The following is an 18925-nucleotide window of genomic DNA, read 5'->3' as shown; positions in this document are numbered from 1 at the left end:
TCAAGATGCAGGACCGTCGTCAGAGCTTCTGGGAATTGCTGGACCCGTCCTTGCTCATGCTATTTTTAGGGTCTCACCTCTCTCATCCTACTGAGACTTCTTTTAGTGTGAGAAACTCTGCAGCCGTGCAGCTCAGTGAAGGCGGATTTGGACTGTGTAGGTGTCACAGTGTGAGAAATGAGACCTGGAAAGTCTGGACAGTGTGGGTTGAGAGCAGACCCGCCACTCCCTGTTTTTTTCTAACTTCATCTCTAACACAAGCACAGCCATTCAGCAGCCCAGAGATAACCGTGTGATCTCTCTTTCTCCTCCATCAGGGGCCTGAGGATTGGTTAGGAAGGCGCCTCCACCCCTTCCCCTGGTCCTTTGTATGGCAACTTGGCCCCTCTCACCCTCTGGCTCCTCCCTGCCAGAGCCGCCCCATGGCGCTCTTCCCAGCCCCTCTACAGCCACATTCCCAGAGGGTGCCGAGAGGTTTTGGCTGAGCTCGCTCCTTTTCTCAGCCCTGGCCTTGCTCTGCACCCTTGACCGGGCAGGCAGCACAATAAGCCCTGAGCTTGTTCCTTCTTTCCAGCTCCTGCTGCTTTGCCCTTGTGGAACTAGCTCTCTCCCCGATTAGCACACAACCCAAATGCCTGATTTAAGTCAGGCATTTAAAAAAAGAAGCAGACAGTGAAATTATAGCATTGTCCTGGTCACTTTTGAGTACAGCCACATTCAGAAGCATACAGTGGATGCTCAGTACGTGACTGCTGATAGATGGGGTGGATAGTTGGAAGAATCCAGTGGAATCTCCTCTGGCTTTAAAATGATGGCTTCCTGTTTTCAGCCGCCACCATCTCAGATTGCTCCATTATGTGTGGTTAAACACAGGCAAAGTGTTGCCCACAGTCAGGGCTCTTGGCGTTTTCACGGAGATGCGCAGCCTGTCTTCCAATGTGACAACATTTATCTGTTCTTTGAGCATCCTGTAACTTGTGTTTGGGTTTTGCGTAAGGGTGGGAAGTTGGCTATGTGATACAAATGGCAAATCCTGGCTCAACTCTCAGAGTCTAGAAGTTGCTAGCCAAAATTTAAACAAGGCGTTTTGATTAGTTTAACTTTCTGGTTAAGAGAGGGTTCAAACTTTAACCCATTGACAGCCCCTTCAGGTTCAAGCCATTCTTGAAAATCTTTCTCAAATGGTTTCCTTTGCTTGGTAGTAGTCCTTCCCTAAGTGGAATCTGCAGCACATAGTTTGTTCCTCCTGTGACAGCTGGATATCGTTTCCTCCCCAATGGTCAACAGCATGCACATCGGCTATTTTAAGGTATGGTAGGAAGGGTGTGAAAGTTGAGGAGGAATGTGTTTCCTTTGGCTGGCTGTGGATGGGGGCAATTTGAGGTAACACAGAAGTGGTCTCATGGGGCCAGATGGTGTGTGAGATGCTGGCTTTGACATTGACTTTAATAGATGGTAGATGGTTCTGAGCAGAGGGTGATGTGAGAAGTGAAGGCCTTGTTGATCACAGGCTTGTTAACAAGAGTTCACAGACAGGCTCACCACTGAGGGCCTCTATCTAGAGAAAGGAGGGGGCGATTTTGAGGTGGTAGAGGTGAGGGGGCTTGGTGAGTGAGTGGTTGGTGAGGGGAATGAGATGGAGAGTGATCAGTGATGCTTCTGGGCTGGGGGATGGGGAAGATGAGGTCACTGGGAGTGAGGCATTGGTGGTTTAGAACTGACTGTTGGAGTCCTGCCTCTTCTTTCACTAGGGTTTGACTTTATAGTCAATGTGCCTCTCAAAGCCTTAGTTTCCAAATCTCTGCATGGGGGTAAGATCTCTTCTGTTGGATTTTGGCCATTATCTGTCACGTGGAATGTTATATTCAACGGCTGCTGCTGTTACTAGAACTTGACATTGACCCTTCTGTTTAGCAGTGTCCTGCTCCTTGTTTTGTACGCATGCTCCTTTGGGCATAACATGCTATCCTAAGGAAGACATCACACAGGCTATACCTGGTATGCTCAGTACAGGTCAGGCCTCTTACAATAGATGTACCTGTTTGAGCTCTGGTTGGCTGTTGCTGTTGCTAGGCTAATTCTGTTTTAAGCAAGATTGGAAAGTCAGTATGAACTGGTTATACTAGACTGCTTCCTTAGGATAAAGGAAAAAAACCTCTCCTGATTCAGCTTCATTTTTCTATTTCAAAACCACATGGTTGTGGTATGAATACACAACTTTGTGTTCAATTTAATAAAAATGTTATAAGAGTGGAGTGTTGACTTATGGATTGTTCTCAGATATTGTGTAAAAATAAAGGAATGTACTGTATATTGATGAAATAGTTTTCTGCTGTGGAATTGGTCTTTACAAATCAGTGACTGGCCTTGGTTTAATTTCTGTGAATAGGATATTTAACTCAGTGGTGCTTGGTAGACTTGAGGGGGATGGGACTGTAGAACCATAGATAATTTCTCCATACCCCTGCCCAAAGGCAGACCTAGGTTCATTCTCCTCTGAGGGAGGCTTTAGTGCAGGAGTGAGAGCTAAGGCCACGCATGGTGGGGAGAGGGCCTTGCCAGGTGAGCCAAGAACAAGAGAGCCACCTCTGCCAACCTCCTGTGAGACTGCTTCTATTTTGGCCTATCCCATGTTCCCTCCATCAGCAGAGAACATATTTGAGAAAGATGGGGAAAAAAAAAAATGATGCCTTAGCCAACCCGAGAAAGAGGACAGACACATAGAGCCAGCAGTTGCTGGAAGTTGGGCGCTGCAAACAGTGCAATCTGCCATCCCATTTGTTGATCTTGCATGCCATCCTTCAGTTGGCACTGCTGCTGCCAAGAACCACCCCCTCCTTTTTCCATCTGAAGGCAGCAAAAGAGGTATTGTGACAGTGTTAACTCTTCCTGCCCAATAGCCTAGACTTTCTTCTTTCCCACTTGCAGCTTAATCATCTACACCACGTCAGGACCTACAGAAACAGTCCAGTCAAAGAATCTGAGATGTGGAATGGGCCTGGGGGAACTTTTAGGAAAAGAAAGGTAGCACTTAGTCTTCCCAGATTAGACCAAATGTGACAGTGGGTAGAGGTGATTTGAATTTTGAAGAATGATGATAGCTAAGAAAATCTGCAGCTGGGTACTTGTGCTCATGCACAAGTAATCCTAGCAACTTGGGAGGCTAAAATTGGGAGAATCACCATTCCAGGCCAGCCTGGGCAAAAAGGTTCACGAGACCCCATCTCAAGAGAAAAAAGCTGAGCATGGTGGCATGTACCTGTCATCCCAGCTATGAGGGAAGCATAAATAGGAGGACTGTGGTCCAGGCTGGCCTTGGCAAAAAGGGAGACCCTATGTCCAAAATAACCAGATTGAAAAGGGCTGGAGGTGTGGCTCAAGTGGTAGAGTACCTGCCTTGCAAGTGTGAAGCTCGGAGTTCAAACCCTTACCACCAAAAAAAGAACTAGGGGTATGGCTCAAGTTCAAACCCTAGTACCACCAAACAAACAAACAAACAAAACAAAAACCAACCAATCAAAAACTCCAACACCAAAAAAGGAAAACCTACTTTTACCAACAGCCAGGGTTCTGATCTAAATATTCCTGCCAGGTCAACAATGATAGGCTGAAGAGATACAGGGCCAGAGGAGTCTGCTGGGTTAGACTAAGACAGAAAGAAGCACAGGTAAGCCAGCCTGAGCAAATAGTTCACAAGACCTTATCTCAAAAATACCCAACATAAAAAAGGGCTGGTGGAGTGGCTCAAGCAGTAGAATGCCTGCCTAGTAAACATGAGGCCCTGAGTTTAAACCCCTGGACCATCAAAGAAAAGGAAGCAAGAAAGGGAGGAAGGGAGGGAGGAAGAGAGGAAAGGAAGGAAGGAAGGAAGGCCGTCCAAGCATACTTCAGAATATGGCAGTGACATTTTAGAGGGTAAGTTGATTAGTCCTGGTATTGATTTAGCCAAAAGAATCAGCTATTTATTAAATTCCTTAAGAAAACATTTAAAGGGCTGACAGTGTGGCTTAAGTGATAGAGCACCTGCCTAGTAAGCATGAGGCCCTGAGTTCAAACCCCAGTACTTCCCCGCCTGCCCCATTTTTTTTTTTTTTTAAGAAAAGGAAAGCATTTAAAATCACTGGCAGTGTCTTCCTGGCCTCATTTGATATGCTTTTGTGGAAACGGGAGAAGAGCACATTCTGGGGTATACAGTGAAGTCTAAAAATTGCTAACATAATTGCTGTCTGGGTTTAAGTGTTGTAAATAGCTTTGTTCACACAGAAGTGCAAGTTATCTTTTATTTTTTAGTGAATTAGTTAATGTGTTCATATAAGCCTTAGAACAGTGCACATCATAAGTTCTGTGTTATTGCTGCTGCTACTATTACTAATAATTATTATGGTTTTCAGAAGCAGAACTTGTATGGAGTGTCTAATCAGAAAACATAGCAAAGTTTCCACACTTTGCTCATTATCTCCATCTTAGAGAATATAAAACAGAATTTTCCATCAAGGAGTTTAATTCTTGGAAATTCCCTCTGTCCTGGTTGGAAAAAACTGCTTTTCTGTTGCGTCTGGTGTCTGGCTTAGTTGTAGAAGCTACCTCTCTGTTTCCATCCGTCCCAAGCCCATGGAAGGGCAGGCCTTTGCATTGGTAATATTGGTTTTATGTGAAGTGGGTCTCAGTTATCACAATCAAATGTGTGTGTGTGTGTGGCAGTACTGGGGTTTGAACTCAGGGCCTCACACTTGCTAGCAGGCACTCTACCTCTTGAGCCACTCCATCAGCCTGTGTGTGTTTCTTTTAGACTTAAGCACCACAATCTTCAGCTTCTTTGGGGGAACAGGCAAGTGATCAAAGAATGACAAGGTGACCCCAGGCCCCAGGAAGGAGACTGTCCCAGATTTACCCTCTAAAGACTCCTCCATCTCCCATACTACCTGCCCCCTCCTCCCCTGCATACAGAGCCACATTCCACGGCAGTTTCAAAGTTGAACTCAAGTTCATTCATGACAACTCTGCTGACCCCCCCGACTGCCCCCTGAGCAGCCTCTTTCTGCTCTCTTCTAAGACTGTTGGCTCTCTCCCACAGTCCAGAGCTGTGAAGCCACCTTTTGTTGATAGTACATGAAAAAGGGTCAGAGCAATGCCTGCTTCATTACTCAGTACAATCGGAGCTTGGCCTGTTCTGTCTCACTCGATCTCATAATGCAGTGTTTTCCTAGTAAGTTCATAGAGGCCAGACAAGCTAAGTCCCTTGTGGGCATCTAGTCTGCCTGGCTCTGAAGCTGGACTCCACAGTGCCTTCCCCTGTCTAGCCCTTGCTTTGCTGATTCCCCAGATAGGTTAGCCTTGCTTCTCAGGTATGCTGTAAAGCTCTTCTCAGTGCTGAGTCTCATACTGGTCCTGTGTGTGCATTCCCACGGTCCTCCACTCATCCAAGCATTAGCAAAGGACTAACTCTTTTCTTGGCGGGGAACAAGAGACAGGTACTCCTAATTGGATGACTGCTATGGTTGGCTGAGTGCTGGGATTTGCACTCTTTCCCTTAATGATCCCTCTCCTGGACCAGATCCAGTTCTTGTCACAGTTTTGGGCTCCTTCCTATCTTAATGTCGGCAAATGACTCCCAACTGCACAAGCAGCATCCTCACTACCAGTGAGGTTCAGGGCAAACCTTTTCAAGAACGAGCAGGAGCGAGTTGGTATTGACATAGTGGTCCCAGGCAAATCCAAAAGTTGGCCTTTGCCCTTAATCCTCTGCTGGCTCTTTACCATACCCAGTACCCTGCAATGGGCCCCCAGGGTCCCATCTGGCTCTTCTGTACCTGGATGAACATGTGCCCAGCCTTTGCCTGTCTCCTCTCCTTAAGACTGCTGATCATGACTCACCTGATCAACAAAGTCAGGTTCATGGTGGTGGCACATTTGTGTTACCTTTTAAAAGAAGGTAAGACAGAGGAGGAGATAAACTAAGTGACACTCCATGTGGGAGGCGGGGCCTGGATGTGAAAACAACACCAGACTGGGTAAATCTAGGTTTGAATCCTGATCCATCTTCACCAGCCATGTGACCTGGACAGCTTCTACAAGACCCAGTTTCTTTTCTTTACTTTCTTTCTTTTTGGCAGTACTGGGATTTGAACTCAGGGCCTCATGCTTGCTAGGCAGAAGCTCTACCACTTAAGCCATTCCCCTGGTCCCAGTTTCTTGTCTGTGAAAGAGCACTGTGCCTGGCTCAACAAATATCAGCACCGAGGCTGATTGTGACCCTCAGTAAATGTTCTTTTAAACACTTTCTTAAGTATTCTTTTAACCCACCTCCCAAGTGGCTCCATTCACCACCCCAGAGTAAGACTCATCATAACCCAAATCTGTGTACTGCTGTCAAATTAAGAACATAATTGTCTTTAATTTAAAAATGTCCTCAGCTTGGGATTTTAAAGCATTTTTTTATTGTGTAATGTAGCTTATATACAGAAAAGTACATAAACCTGTATGTATAATTTAGCAAGTAGTTGTAAAGGTGTCACTCATGTAACCATCACCAACATCAAGAATTGCAGTACTGCTTTACTTTTTTCTCTGATATAACACAGTGATTCTCAACTGGGGAGGATATTGTCTGAGAAGATAGTTAGACATTTTGGTGGTCACACCTGTAGAGGTGCCACTGGCATCTACTAGGCAGATTCATTGCATAGGACAGCTCCCTACAACACCTGAGCCAAGTGTGGTAGTACCCATCTGTAATCCCAGCACTCAGGAGGTTCAGCCTGGGCTACATGAGGTGACCCTGTCTCAACACACACACACACACACACACACACACACACACACACACACACACACACACAGAATTGTCCATCTGCAAATGTCAATAGTGCTGAAATCAAGAAACCCTACTGTAATACAATCCACTATTGGGAAGTTCCCAATTTTTAGACACAAGGCTTCAGTAGGAGGGAAATTTTTAGGAAAAGATTTGGATGTTCAACAAATCTATTAGTGTCAAAATTTAGATTTACATGACACATGTAGCCCACTCAACTAATTGTTCTCAGGGAATTTTAAAGGAAAAAAAAACCACCCAGAATTTCAGATGAAGGATCTGAAGTTAATAGACCTCACTGATCACATCAGTCAGTTTGTATTCTTTCGTTGCCTCCAACTGCTTTTAATCTCTGTCACTTTGCACCCATCTTGGAAATCATATAGTGTATGCATTAGTGGAAGCCAGATGTGTTCCATTTTATTATTAATTAAATTGCAAATAAATTAAATATGACTGTATTCTTTCCAAGGATTTGTTCTAGCCTCTTCAAACTTGTAATTTTTTGTCTTTCCTTTATTGCAGGATTTAGTCATTCGTATAGTTTTTATTCTTGGCAACCTGACGGCAAAACACAACCAGGCTAGAGAACACTTTTCCAAAGAGAAAGGGAGCATCCAGACACTGCTGTCATTATTCCAGACGTTCTACTGCCTCGATCTGCACTCGCAGAGGCGGGGATGTGCACGAGCCAAGCAGCCCACTGCACAGAGGCCCCCGTCAGAGGCTGAGGACGTGCTCATCAAGCTGACCCGTGTGCTGGCCAATGTAGCCATTCACCCGCGCGTTGGCCCGGCCTTGGCCGCCAACCGGCAAGTTGTGAGCCTGCTGCTCACCACACTGGGTAAGATCCGTGGCCCGAGATGGGTCGGTGGCTGGGGTGTGGTGAACGTTTGGACAACTTTAACAAACCTTAGCTGTGTAAAGGAAAATCTGCTTCTGTTCACAACTGCCTTAAAACATAATCCAGATTGAAAAACTGTAACATAGGTCATTCATAAAATCCACCGAATTGTGTACTTTCAAAGGGTGAATTTTGGGGTTAGTGAAGTATATCACAACTTAAAACAATTGTAAAAATCAGTGGTGAAAAACTAGCCAAGCTAACCACGAAGAATCTTAAAACCCATTTTTTTCCTTGGGGCAATTCATGTGCCTAAAGTTAAGTTCTTTCTTCTTCTTCTAGTTGTTAAATTATCTGTGAATATCACCCCCAGATCTTCAGGTCCCATCTTTCCCCCTATACAAGAAAGTATCATAGGTTGGGTGACTTCATTAGAGATTTATTTCTCATATATCTGGAGGCTACAAAGTTCAAAATGAAGAGGCCATCCAACTCTCTTCCTGCTGAGAGCGCCTCTTCCTGTAGACAGCCACCTTCTCACTGTGCACTCACGTGTCCTTCCTTAGTGGGACCCTTGGGACGGGGGTCTCTCTTTTTTCCTTGTCTGTGGTGCTGGGGATGAAGTCAGGGCCTTGCACATGCTAGGCAAGTGTTCTACCGCTGAGCTGTGTCCCCAACCCTTTCTCTTCCTCTTTTTATCAGGTCACTAATCCTACTGGATTAGGATCCCACCCATATGACATCATTGAACCATATATACCCCTAAAAAGCCCTGTCTCCAAATGCAATCATATTGAGAGTAGGGCTTCATCATACAGGTTTTAAGGGAACATGATTCAGTCCCTAGCACCCCATTTCTGCTTTTATAGCCTTGTCTTTTCCCACAAGTATTTCAATCCAGGGCAACTAACTTAATCACTACGAAAACTCTTGAAAGATCTTGTTCTGCGGAAGGAGTATAATGCCTGACAAAAATATATGAGCTCTGCTCACCCCCAGCTCGTCAACTGAAGAGCCATTTATTGAGGCCTTACTGCATAGTCAGACCTATGCTATGTGTTGCAGACTTATCTGATTATTTTTAAAATTTTTACTTTATTCATATGTGCATACAATGGTTAGGTCATTTCTCCCCCCCCCCACCCCGTACCCTCCCTTTCCCCCCCACTCCCTCTCTTCCCCCTTTCCACCTCGCTACCAGGCAGAAACTATTCTGCCCTTATCTCTAATTTTGTTGAAGACAGAGTATAAGCAATAATAGGAAGGACCAAGGGTTTTTGCTAGTTGAAATAAGGATAGTTATACAGGGAGTTGACTCACATTAATTTCCTGTGCATGTGTGTTACCTTCTAAGTTAATTCTTCTCGAACTAACCTTTTCTCTAGTTCCTGGTCCCCTTCTCCTATTGGCCTCAGTTGCTTTAAAGTATCTGCTTTAGTTTCTCTGTGTTGAGGGCAACAAAAGCTATCTAGTTTTTTGGGTGTCTTACCTATCCTCATACCTCCTTTGTGTGCTCTCGCTTTATCATGTGATCAAAGTCCAATCCCCTTGTTATGTTTGCCCTTGATCTAATGTCCACATATGAGGGAAAACATACGATTTTTGGTCTTTTGGGCCAGGCTAACCTCACTCAGAATGATGTTCTCCAATTCCATCCATTTACCAGCGAATGATAACATTTCGTTCTTCTTCATGGCTGCATAAAATTCCATTGTGTATAGATACCACATTTTCTTAATCCATTCATCAGTGGTGGGGCATCTTGACTATTTCCATAACTTGGCTATTGTAAATAGTGCTTGCAGACTTGTTTTAGTCAGCATAGGCTACGGTAACAAAATACCATAGAATGGGTAGCTTAAACAACAGAAATTTATTTTCCCATAGTTCTGGAGAATAGAAGTTCAAGATTAAGTTGCCAGCAGGCCTGGGGTCTGAGAAAGGCTCTTCTCCTAGCTTATACATGGCAATCTTCTTGTGAGGACAATGTGCTCTGATGTCTCTTCCTCTTCTTATTAAGGGCACCAGTTCTATTGGCTTAGGGCCCCACCCTTATGACCTCATTTAACCTTTGTCAGCTCCCCACACAGGACCTATCTCCAAATAGTGTTAGTGCTATTCGAGGTGAGGGCTTCAACATAGGAATTTGAAGGTGAAGGGACACAGATATTCAGATATTCAGTTCATAACAAGGTTTAAATGTAGGCTGGTACCCACTTTCAGGGAACTCATTGTCTATAGTAGAGGAATGTCAGATGCATGGCAGGAACTGCACAGCCAAGGGGCTGAGGGGGTGGAGCTAAGGAGCCAGCAGGATGTGTGTGGCTTTCGCTTTGTGTAAGTGATGATCTTACTTTGTTATGGAGCTGTGTGGTTTAAAAAGCACTTTTGTATCTATTAAGTCCCAACACTGTGAGGGGAGTTTTTTGTTATTTTTGTCATTCGACAGATAAGGAAACAGACTCAGAGAGATGCAGTGACCTTACGGGTCACACACCTATGTTTCTCTGCTGTACATATCACCTGTCTCAGGAAAAGTGTTTTAAATTCTGACTGAGTTCTGCCCCCATGACAAAAATCAAAATCTACACATTTAGCCTTGAACTCTTCCAAGCTGCTCACTGCACATTACGCCATGTGGGAGTATATGCATGAAGCTGCTACAGAAATTTAGTCTCTGTTCCCACCTCCAGCCTTTCAGCATTTGGATGTAGTACATCCCTGTCTGCTGACACTCTCTCCCCTTCTGGAGGACCAATCCTTCTGGTGGTGCTTCTCAGCCCAAGGCCAGAGATAGACTGCTTCTGAATCAGCTGTGGGACTAATTAATATACACTTTCCAGTTTCTTATCAGAAACTGACTTTGTAGGATGCAGTTAACTCTTTCCTGCAAAAAGTGATTCTTCTGTCCACTAAATGCTGAGTCCCAGGCTCTGGGGACCCACCGATAGCCTCTGTGGCTCCCAAGGAGCTGGCAGAAACCTGGAACCTACTGTGTGAGTTCTCATCTGTTGCAGGTCTAATTCCTTTACCTGGCTGCAGCTACCTGAGAAGGGTCTGAAGGCCAGACCTCATACATCTGAACTGGGGACACTTGATCGTGAACAGGAGTGGAGTTATGTGTGACTCTGTCCCAAAATTGTTCATATTTCCATAGAAAGTGAGGAAATCCCTGGCTTCACATATGCTTTATGAGTTTAGAAATTATGTTTCTACTATAGGGCAAGGGTAGAATGAATCACTTACTCTTCATTCAAAAGAAGATGATGCTTTGGGGGCAGGAGAAAGAGGCTGGGAAGCAGATTTGACTTGAAATGACTGGGTTAAGCCAGGACTGAGCACAGGGGCCCTGGCTGCCACCTTAGCTCAGCCCACTCCCATGGTGCCTCACCAAGTCCTCTGGGAAAGTGGTGCTCTGACTTACTCATTTGGAGGACATTTATATGTGATTTCTCCAGTGTACCCTAGGATAGAGGATAGTCTACTTTTCATCTGTTATCTTTAAGTGATCAATGGAACTTTGATCTGGTGGTTCTTAAACTTCCTTGCATGTAAGACTCATACAGGGAGTTTGTTAAAACATAGATTCTGGAGCCAGGCCTGGTGGTACACTTAGCCTGAGAGAGAAAGACTTGGGAGACTGAGGCAGAAGGATCACAAGTCCAAGGCCCAGCTTGGGCTACCTTGAAAGACGGCTTCAAACAAATCAAGAAAATAACAATGACAACAAAATCCACACAGATTCTTGACCCTACCTTCATCAGTCTCTCTGGCTAGACCTGAAGCAGGTGAAGGCGCCTCCCTTGAGAAGTCCGTAGGGTCACAGCTCCGTCCACATAAGGTAGGGAGGGGCAAGAAGACCCTGCTGCCCGTGACTGGTTAGAGCTCCTGAGCCTATTGTTCTTTGAGGATTATTAGGGCCACAGGATCCTGGTCTACCCTGTCTCCTGATAGATTTTTAGCTCCCCAAAACCTTATGAAGGAGGACAAAAGTTACCCTTGACAGAGAACCATGCCCCCTTACCTTCCCATGTGAGGCTCAACTGCTGTGTGAATTTCCTAGCTCCTACACCGGACTCAGCTGACTTCCCACCTGGTTATCTGCTTCCGTGTGAATGATGATGAAGTCACTGGAGAAGGAAGCTGGCCCCAAGCTCCTGCCCCCTGTGACAGGTTAGGCAACTTAGGGCAACCCAGGTCAGCACTGGACTGTGACTGTGGCCATGGAAGCGTCTTACCCATGACATGTCATACCCACTGACTCAAGGGCACAGCAGCTGTTGCCCTGTTTATCTTCAGGGATGAGATTCCTCCCAGCCAGATTGCTCTGTGGTCACATGGGAAAGATCACATCCTTCCACCCTCCCCTGTCCCTGCCAGTACTCACCTTTACTGGCCAGTCTTATTTAAAGAGGGCCTTGGGGCAGGGCAGTACTGGGGTTTGAACTCAGGGCCTCATGCTTGCTAAGCAGGTGCTCTACCACTTGAGCCAAGTCTCCAGCCCTTTATGCTTTCACTATTTTTCAGATAGGGTTTTCTGCTTTCTGCTCAGGGCTGGCCTTGGACGACGATCCTATGCCTTATGAGCAGCTGAGATCAGAGTGCACCACCACACAGGACTTGCTTATTGAGATGGGGTCTTGCTAAGTTTTGTGCTCAGGCTGGCCTTGAGCAGAGATTCTCCCAATCTCTGCCTCCAGAGTAGCTGGGATAAACAAGCGTGAGCCACCTCACCCAGCCCACTGATGATTTTTTCTTTTAAGGCCCTTTTCAAGGGCCAACTGTGGTGGCTCACACCTGTGATCCCAGCTACAAGGAAGGCTGACGGTAAGATGGCTGTGGTCAGAGACTGGCCCCAGCAAAAACATGAACTCCTACCTGAAAAATAACTTTTAAAAGGGCTGGAGGCATGGCTCAAATGGTAGAGCACCTCACAAGCCTAAGGCCCTGAATTCAAACCCCAATACCCGCCCCTTCCAAAAAAAATCATTGATGTTTTACAAGAAACCAGCCCTCTCAACGAGCTTCCAGAATCAGAGATTTGCTGCCTTAGTGGCAGATCCAAATTCCAGAGCCTCTCATATACCTGAGTCAGTAATCAAGTGCAATATGGTGCTGTCATATTTGTTAGAAATGGATTATTGCCCAACCAGCTCTAATGGGATGGGAACACAGCAGTGTGGAGTCCTTGACATCAGCAAGGTGTTATGGGAAGAGTAAGACAGTGGAGTCAGGCAGCCATGGACTCAGATGTCTGCTCTGTGAAGTCACATAAGTTGTGTAACTTCTCATCTTGGTGTTCTCATCTGTGAAATGAAATAGTAGGATGCTGCTATGTACTAATTGTGTCCCTTACTAAATTTATCTGTTGAAGACCTAACAGCATGATGATATTTGAAGATGGGGACCTCTGGGAGATAGGTCATGAGGAGGGGCCCTTATGTGGGATTAATGTCCTTCTGAGAAAGACACCAGCATTCTCCATCTCTCTCTGCATGTGAGGATGTGGGGAAAAGGAGGTTATCTGCAAGCCAGGAAGAGAGCCCTCACCGAACCCTGACCATACTGGACTTCCAGCCCCCAGAACTGTGAGAAAATCCATTTCCGTTGGCTCAAGCCAAACAGTTTATGATATTTTGTTATGGTTGCCTGATGACTGAGACTGACACACCTTTAGAGAATAATCAGTGTGGGCTTCAGTGCTTATGAGAGCACTTGAAGCCTTGTTAGTGAACAGCTTTTATGGAGTTAAACATGTTCTACACTGTTCATGATGGAAGATCTGTAGTTGTGAGGGCCACCCTCTAGCCCATTCCTGCTGCCCCAACACATGGTCCTACAAGAGGCAGGGTCTCTTAAGAGCTACCTTGCTTTTTCTGGGCAAGCTAATGAATTCTTCCACCAAGGCAAGAGAAAAAAACAGGTCTCTATGCACTGCCAACATCTAGTGTCACTAATCTGGGCATGGAGGGAACCAGGGCTGCAACCTCTCCTGGCACAAGGACATCCACTGGAGCCCCTCCCCAGGAGCTGTTACTTGGGATGGTCTGTCTATTCATCTAATGAGCATTTACTTAGCACCTACTAGGCACCATGTGCTTTTGATGAATATTAACACATTTAAACTTTATAGCAACTCTGTAACCTAAGTGTAATTACCATCCCCCACTTAACAGTCAAGGAAACTGAGGCCCACCTGGGTTAAATTAGGTAAGCAAGGCCATCCAGAGGTTCTGCTCTACAGTCATGGTCAAAACAAGCAAGGGTACATCTAAGGTCTTGTTTCTCTTTTTTTTTACCTTGTCTATCAAAGACAGCCAAGATCCTGAAAACTTGAGGCTGCTAGATTATTTTCTTGCTGTCGAAGCCGTACCAAAGGCTGCGATAATTCAGTTTTCTGTTTCCTTCCCATGTATTTAATCTATAAGCAAGATAGGGCCTTATTACCGCTTTGATTCTCCTCATATTCATGAGGTGCCTACTGTGTACTAGGTCCCATGCTGGCCTCTGACCAGGGGCTGAAAGCCAGGGTATGTCTTCCACAGTATAACAAATGACCCATTCTTCCTTTGAGTGTGATACTTGAGAAAGACTGTGCCCTCTAATGAAAAGTAAAAGAAGGTCGAAGGCTGACCATTAAGTCAGAAAGTTTAAGATCTAGTGCTCTTACTTGGCTCACAGTCCCCCTCTTGTTTGCTGAGGAACTTTGGTTACATACAAGAGGCAAAAGGCATTTCCTCTCCAGCAGATCCTGGCAAAGGTGTACAGAAGTACTGAGGTAGCCTTCCTCCCCAGCTAGGGCAGGATTCCCAGAGCAGGCAATGGCCAGGTGGAGAGGGAAGTGGGAGCCTCCAGGCCCTGGTGGACATGTGCAGGGTGGGAGGTGAGAGATGAGAGGTGGGCGACCAATGAAGTTGCTATGACTAGTTTGCTATCACTAGGCTCGGGCTTTTTCTGTGATCATTAATCCTGTAGTCAACTGCCTAGCCCTCCTCTCCTGGAGGTGCCCAAGAGCTCCTCTATCCTCCAAAGCTGAGTTCATGGCCTCTTCCCCTGCCCTTAATTCAGAGAATGTGGTTGACATCCTTGTTAGTCAGCTTTCTATCTTTTAACAATGCTGAGACTATCAACTTAATAAGAAAAAGGTTTATTTTGGCTCACAGTTAGTGGGGGTGTCAGTCCCTAGCTGGCTGGCCTAGTTTTGAGCCTGCGATGAGTCAGTACATCATGGCTGGAGCAGGAGCACCTGACAAAGGAAACCGTGCACCTCACCTTAGCAGGAAAGTGAAAGAGAGGAAGAGGAGGGGTAAAGGTCCCAATATCCTCCCCAAGGGCACACCCCAATACCATAACTTCCTCCCATTAGACCCCACCCCTCAAAGGCTCCACCACCTCCCCAGTGTCAAGGGCTAGGGACCACGCCTTTAACGTATGGGTCTTTGAGAGACAGTTATCCAAACCATAACAGCCACTCAGTTATGAAAGTGAGAGATCTAGCAGGAGTACAGGGTAACTCCTCTCTCTTGCACACTGGTCTTCACCAAGTACGCTCTGCCTGCTCTGCTCCATCTGCACTGTCACCCATGTCTAAGCTGTGTCACTATTTGGAATGCTGACATACCTATATCTGCTCGGTCCTGTGGCCAAAAAGTTAAGAGATGGGTCGGGACATGGAGAGAAAGGCATGGACAAAATCACTAAGGGTCTTATATGCCATGCTAAAGGTCCATTCCCTCATTTTTCATTCATTCTCACATTCAGCAACTATTTTTTCAGCACCTACTATGTGCCAGTCATCATTCTAGGTGTTGGGAATGAAGCAAGGAATAAACCAGACAAGTCCGTAGTTCTCATAGAATCAACATTTTAGAGCTGGAAGACAAACACAACACCTTTAATGACAGGTGGCCATATGTGCTATGGAGAACATTAAAGTGGGGTAGGGGGAAGAGGGAGCAACAGATGCTATTTTGTATAGGATGGGTAAAGAACGTACATCCAGTAAGGTGATGTCTAAGCAACTGTGGAAAGACATGAGCAGTGAGCCAAGTGGAGAACTGGAAGAACAGTATATTCTGGACAGAAGGGAGTAATGCAAAAGTATCTGGCTGACCTGTTCAAAAAAGCAAGAAGACTGGTGTGGTTGGCCTTGGGGGCTGGAGTAGAAAATGAAACTAGGGAGATAGGACCAACGTGGGGTGAGGGGGATGACTCAGGGGGGCCTGTGGGCCAAGCAAGATGGAGCTATTGGTGGGCTGTGGGGTGAGTGACACTCTGACTCACTTTGGAGGATTTTTGCATTGAGAATAGGTTCAGGGAGGCAAAAGTGGGAGAAGAGAAGCACTAGGAGATGAGAGATGGACTGGGATGATAGAGGAATGAGTGGTGACTGATTCTCAGTGTTTGGAAGGCAGAGTTGATTGCTATGGAAGGATCAGGACTTAAGGACCATTCTAGTGGGAAGTGGGAGGTGGGGAATTGGCGTCCCTGTTTGATCCTGAGGCCAGGGCAAACTGCCGGATTCAGAGACAGCTCTGCTTCCTGGGGTGGTGGCCACTTTGCTTCACTTCAGACACATGGCCTAGACCTGCTAGAATTTTCTAGACTTCCTGGCTATGGGATTAAGTTATAATGTCTGTCTGCACCAACAGGAGTGGTGCCTTGCATTTGGTGCATTTCCCTGCAGGCAGAGTCCCAGGAAATGAAGTGACCAATAGTGCTTCTAGACACCATTGGTGTCATGGGTCTCTGACTCCTTCATCACTTCCTTTCAGAATACAAGTCACTTGATGATTGTGAGGAGCTGGTGATCAATGCTACAGCAACCATCAACAATTTGTCTTTCTACCAAGTGAAGAATTCCATCATCCAAGACAAAAAGCTGTATATTGCTGAATGTAAGGTTCAGAGCTGGGCTGGATTCTCATATGCTCATTTAAGGCCTTGACTTCATTAACTAAACACGGAAGGAAGCAATTACTATCTTGTGATATATGCCTCAAATGTCTGAGAGTTTGGTCTGTTTCTGAAAAACTTGATTATGGGGAATTCTTGCTGAACTCCCTTATAGTTGGTATTTTATCATTTTTAACTTTTGAGTTATCAGTATTTAATATGATATTGGCTTCATTAGTCTTTAAATGTAAACTGAAATTCACTGTTTTTGTTTCTCTGGCTATCCAATGTAGTGCTCTTAAAGCTCCTTGTGAGTAACAACATGGATGGAATCCTGGAGGCTGTGCATGTGTTTGGAAATCTCTCCCAGGACCATGACATCTGTGATTTCATTGTGCAGAACAATGGTGAGTTGATGACAATTAAGTTCATCAGCATGCACTTCTTGCCAATAATTGGCTCAGTGGTTCCAGAGCGCAGGGAGTACAGTGTGATACTTGTTTCTGCTTTAAGACTCACAGTGCTTTGCATTCTGTTCCACATGGGAGGTGCTCAGCTCAGAGTGCTGAGCTGGACCTGGGCGGTGTTCCCTTCTCTCTGGTGAATGGCCTCTGAGAGCTGGAATGGGGTGTGTGTGTGTGTGTGTGTGTGTGTGTGTGTGTGTGTACTAGAAACAATATGCATTCATCACTTGTGCCCACAGGAGTGGGCTCAAGAGATTTTCCTTCATGTGCTAGAATGTCTGTCACATTTTGCTTGTAATTGCAAGAAGTAGAAACAACCGAGGTATCCAACCAAGAAGATAAGTATATGTGATGTATTTTGTTGCATAAATATGTAATATTCTTACAACAAAATGTTTTACAACTATTAAAACAAATGAATTAGACATTCATGTGTCAACATGGATTAGCTGTAAGAACATAATTTGGGAGCAAAAAAGCTGGTGATCAAGGGATAGAGGATGAAGCCACCATCATGAGCTCTAAAACACACTAGTCTGAGAAGCTCTTCTTACTCTTGACTGACCCCAGGCTGTGCATTTAGAGTCACTCCTGGAAATTCAAAAGGGCCCTTAGGAACAACCTGAAGTATGGGGTAAATGTCTCCTGTGTCCTTTCCCACCTGCTGGGACTCTGGAGAGGGAGCTATTGCTGGTCAGTAATGGTAGTATTAGACCAGGGAACACGGGGACCCGGGAGCAGGATCTGGGAGTGTTGGGTGTTGGGAAACCCACTACTGGGAGATGGATGAAGACTTGGGAAGAACTGGCTAAGTTCACTAACAGGACTTCCAGTTTTGTGAGACTTCCTTCCCCATTTCCCCCATGCCATTTGTAAAGTGAGATACAGCCAGGGGCCCCTGAGCTTTCACGGTTTGCATTTGTTTTCTGTCTTCCCAGTTCACAAGTTCATGATTGCCCTGCTAGACTCTAAGCATCAGGACATTTGTTTTTCTGCCTGTGGTGTTCTCTTAAACCTCACTGTGGATAAAGACAAGCGTGTCATCCTGAAAGAAGGAGGTGGCATTAAAAAGTAAGTTTCAAGGCAAAGTCCTGACTCTCAGAAGACCTAGTTTTCCTGGGAACTTTGCTCCTCCTCTCCCACCCCAAGATTCGTTCCAATTGAGCAGAGGTATTTCAATATTTGGAAGCTCTAACTGGAGCTGAAAAGGAGAGTTAGGTTCTACTGGACTTAAAATAATTCAGACATGGTTTTTGCTATTTTGTAGCCACTTAACTTTGTAGAGATAAAATTATTTTAAATGAATTAAATATAATGCATATTAAGTATCATAGAAGGAATAACCATCATGCTAAAAATTCAAAGGTTGAAGATAGATTCTGACTGAATAACTTTTCAATTTGACTTTTTTGAATTGAGGTTAGTGGATTGCTTAAGAGATTTTGGTCCTACTGATTGGCAGCTGGCCTGCTTGGTCTGCAAGACTTTGTGGAACTTCAGTGAAAATATCACAAATGCTTCATCGTGTTTTGGAGATGAAGACACCAACACACTCTTAGCCCTGCTGCCATCATTTCTAGGTAAGACACCTGACTGTGACTGTGTGAGTTTTATCCAAGTGACATAAGAAAAATGTATTCTGTGACCTGTATAAAGATCACAATGTGTCTGGGTGGGTATTTTTCTATATGCAACAAGAGAATGGTAGAGATTACTGTAGTTTGGAACTCTCTGGAACAATCACTATTGTTATTTACAGTTAAGACATATAATTTTTAGCTCCTTGGATGCTGCCATGGGGGAAGGGAACAATCGAGAGCATTTTGCTCATCAGCCCTGTGGCAGATCTGTATCTCTCCTTTAGGATGTAGGAATGCAGGCCTCCATCTCCTCAGGATGTAGAAATGA

General features: G+C 45.2%; 1 protein-coding gene across 3 annotated transcripts in view; it reads left to right on the top strand.

Annotated features, from left to right (window-relative positions):
- The window catches only part of Armc2 (armadillo repeat containing 2), a 117699-nt gene that overhangs the window by 81800 nt on the left and 16974 nt on the right, over positions 1 to 18925 (top strand). For all 3 annotated transcript variants that reach the window (XM_074077091.1, XM_074077103.1, XM_074077098.1), the window contains 5 exons: positions 7340 to 7658; positions 16433 to 16555; positions 16847 to 16960; positions 17956 to 18088; positions 18437 to 18597. In XM_074077091.1, coding sequence (XP_073933192.1) covers positions 7340 to 7658; positions 16433 to 16555; positions 16847 to 16960; positions 17956 to 18088; positions 18437 to 18597 — 850 coding nt within the window. The remainder of the gene's footprint in view (positions 1 to 7339; positions 7659 to 16432; positions 16556 to 16846; positions 16961 to 17955; positions 18089 to 18436; positions 18598 to 18925) is intronic.

Source organism: Castor canadensis, chromosome 1 (genome assembly GCF_047511655.1).
Source record: "Castor canadensis chromosome 1, mCasCan1.hap1v2, whole genome shotgun sequence".
Classification (NCBI taxonomy): Eukaryota; Metazoa; Chordata; class Mammalia; order Rodentia; family Castoridae; genus Castor; species Castor canadensis.
The sequence above is the reverse complement of the archived record's forward strand: the minus strand, read 5'-3'. Positions and strand labels throughout refer to the sequence as shown.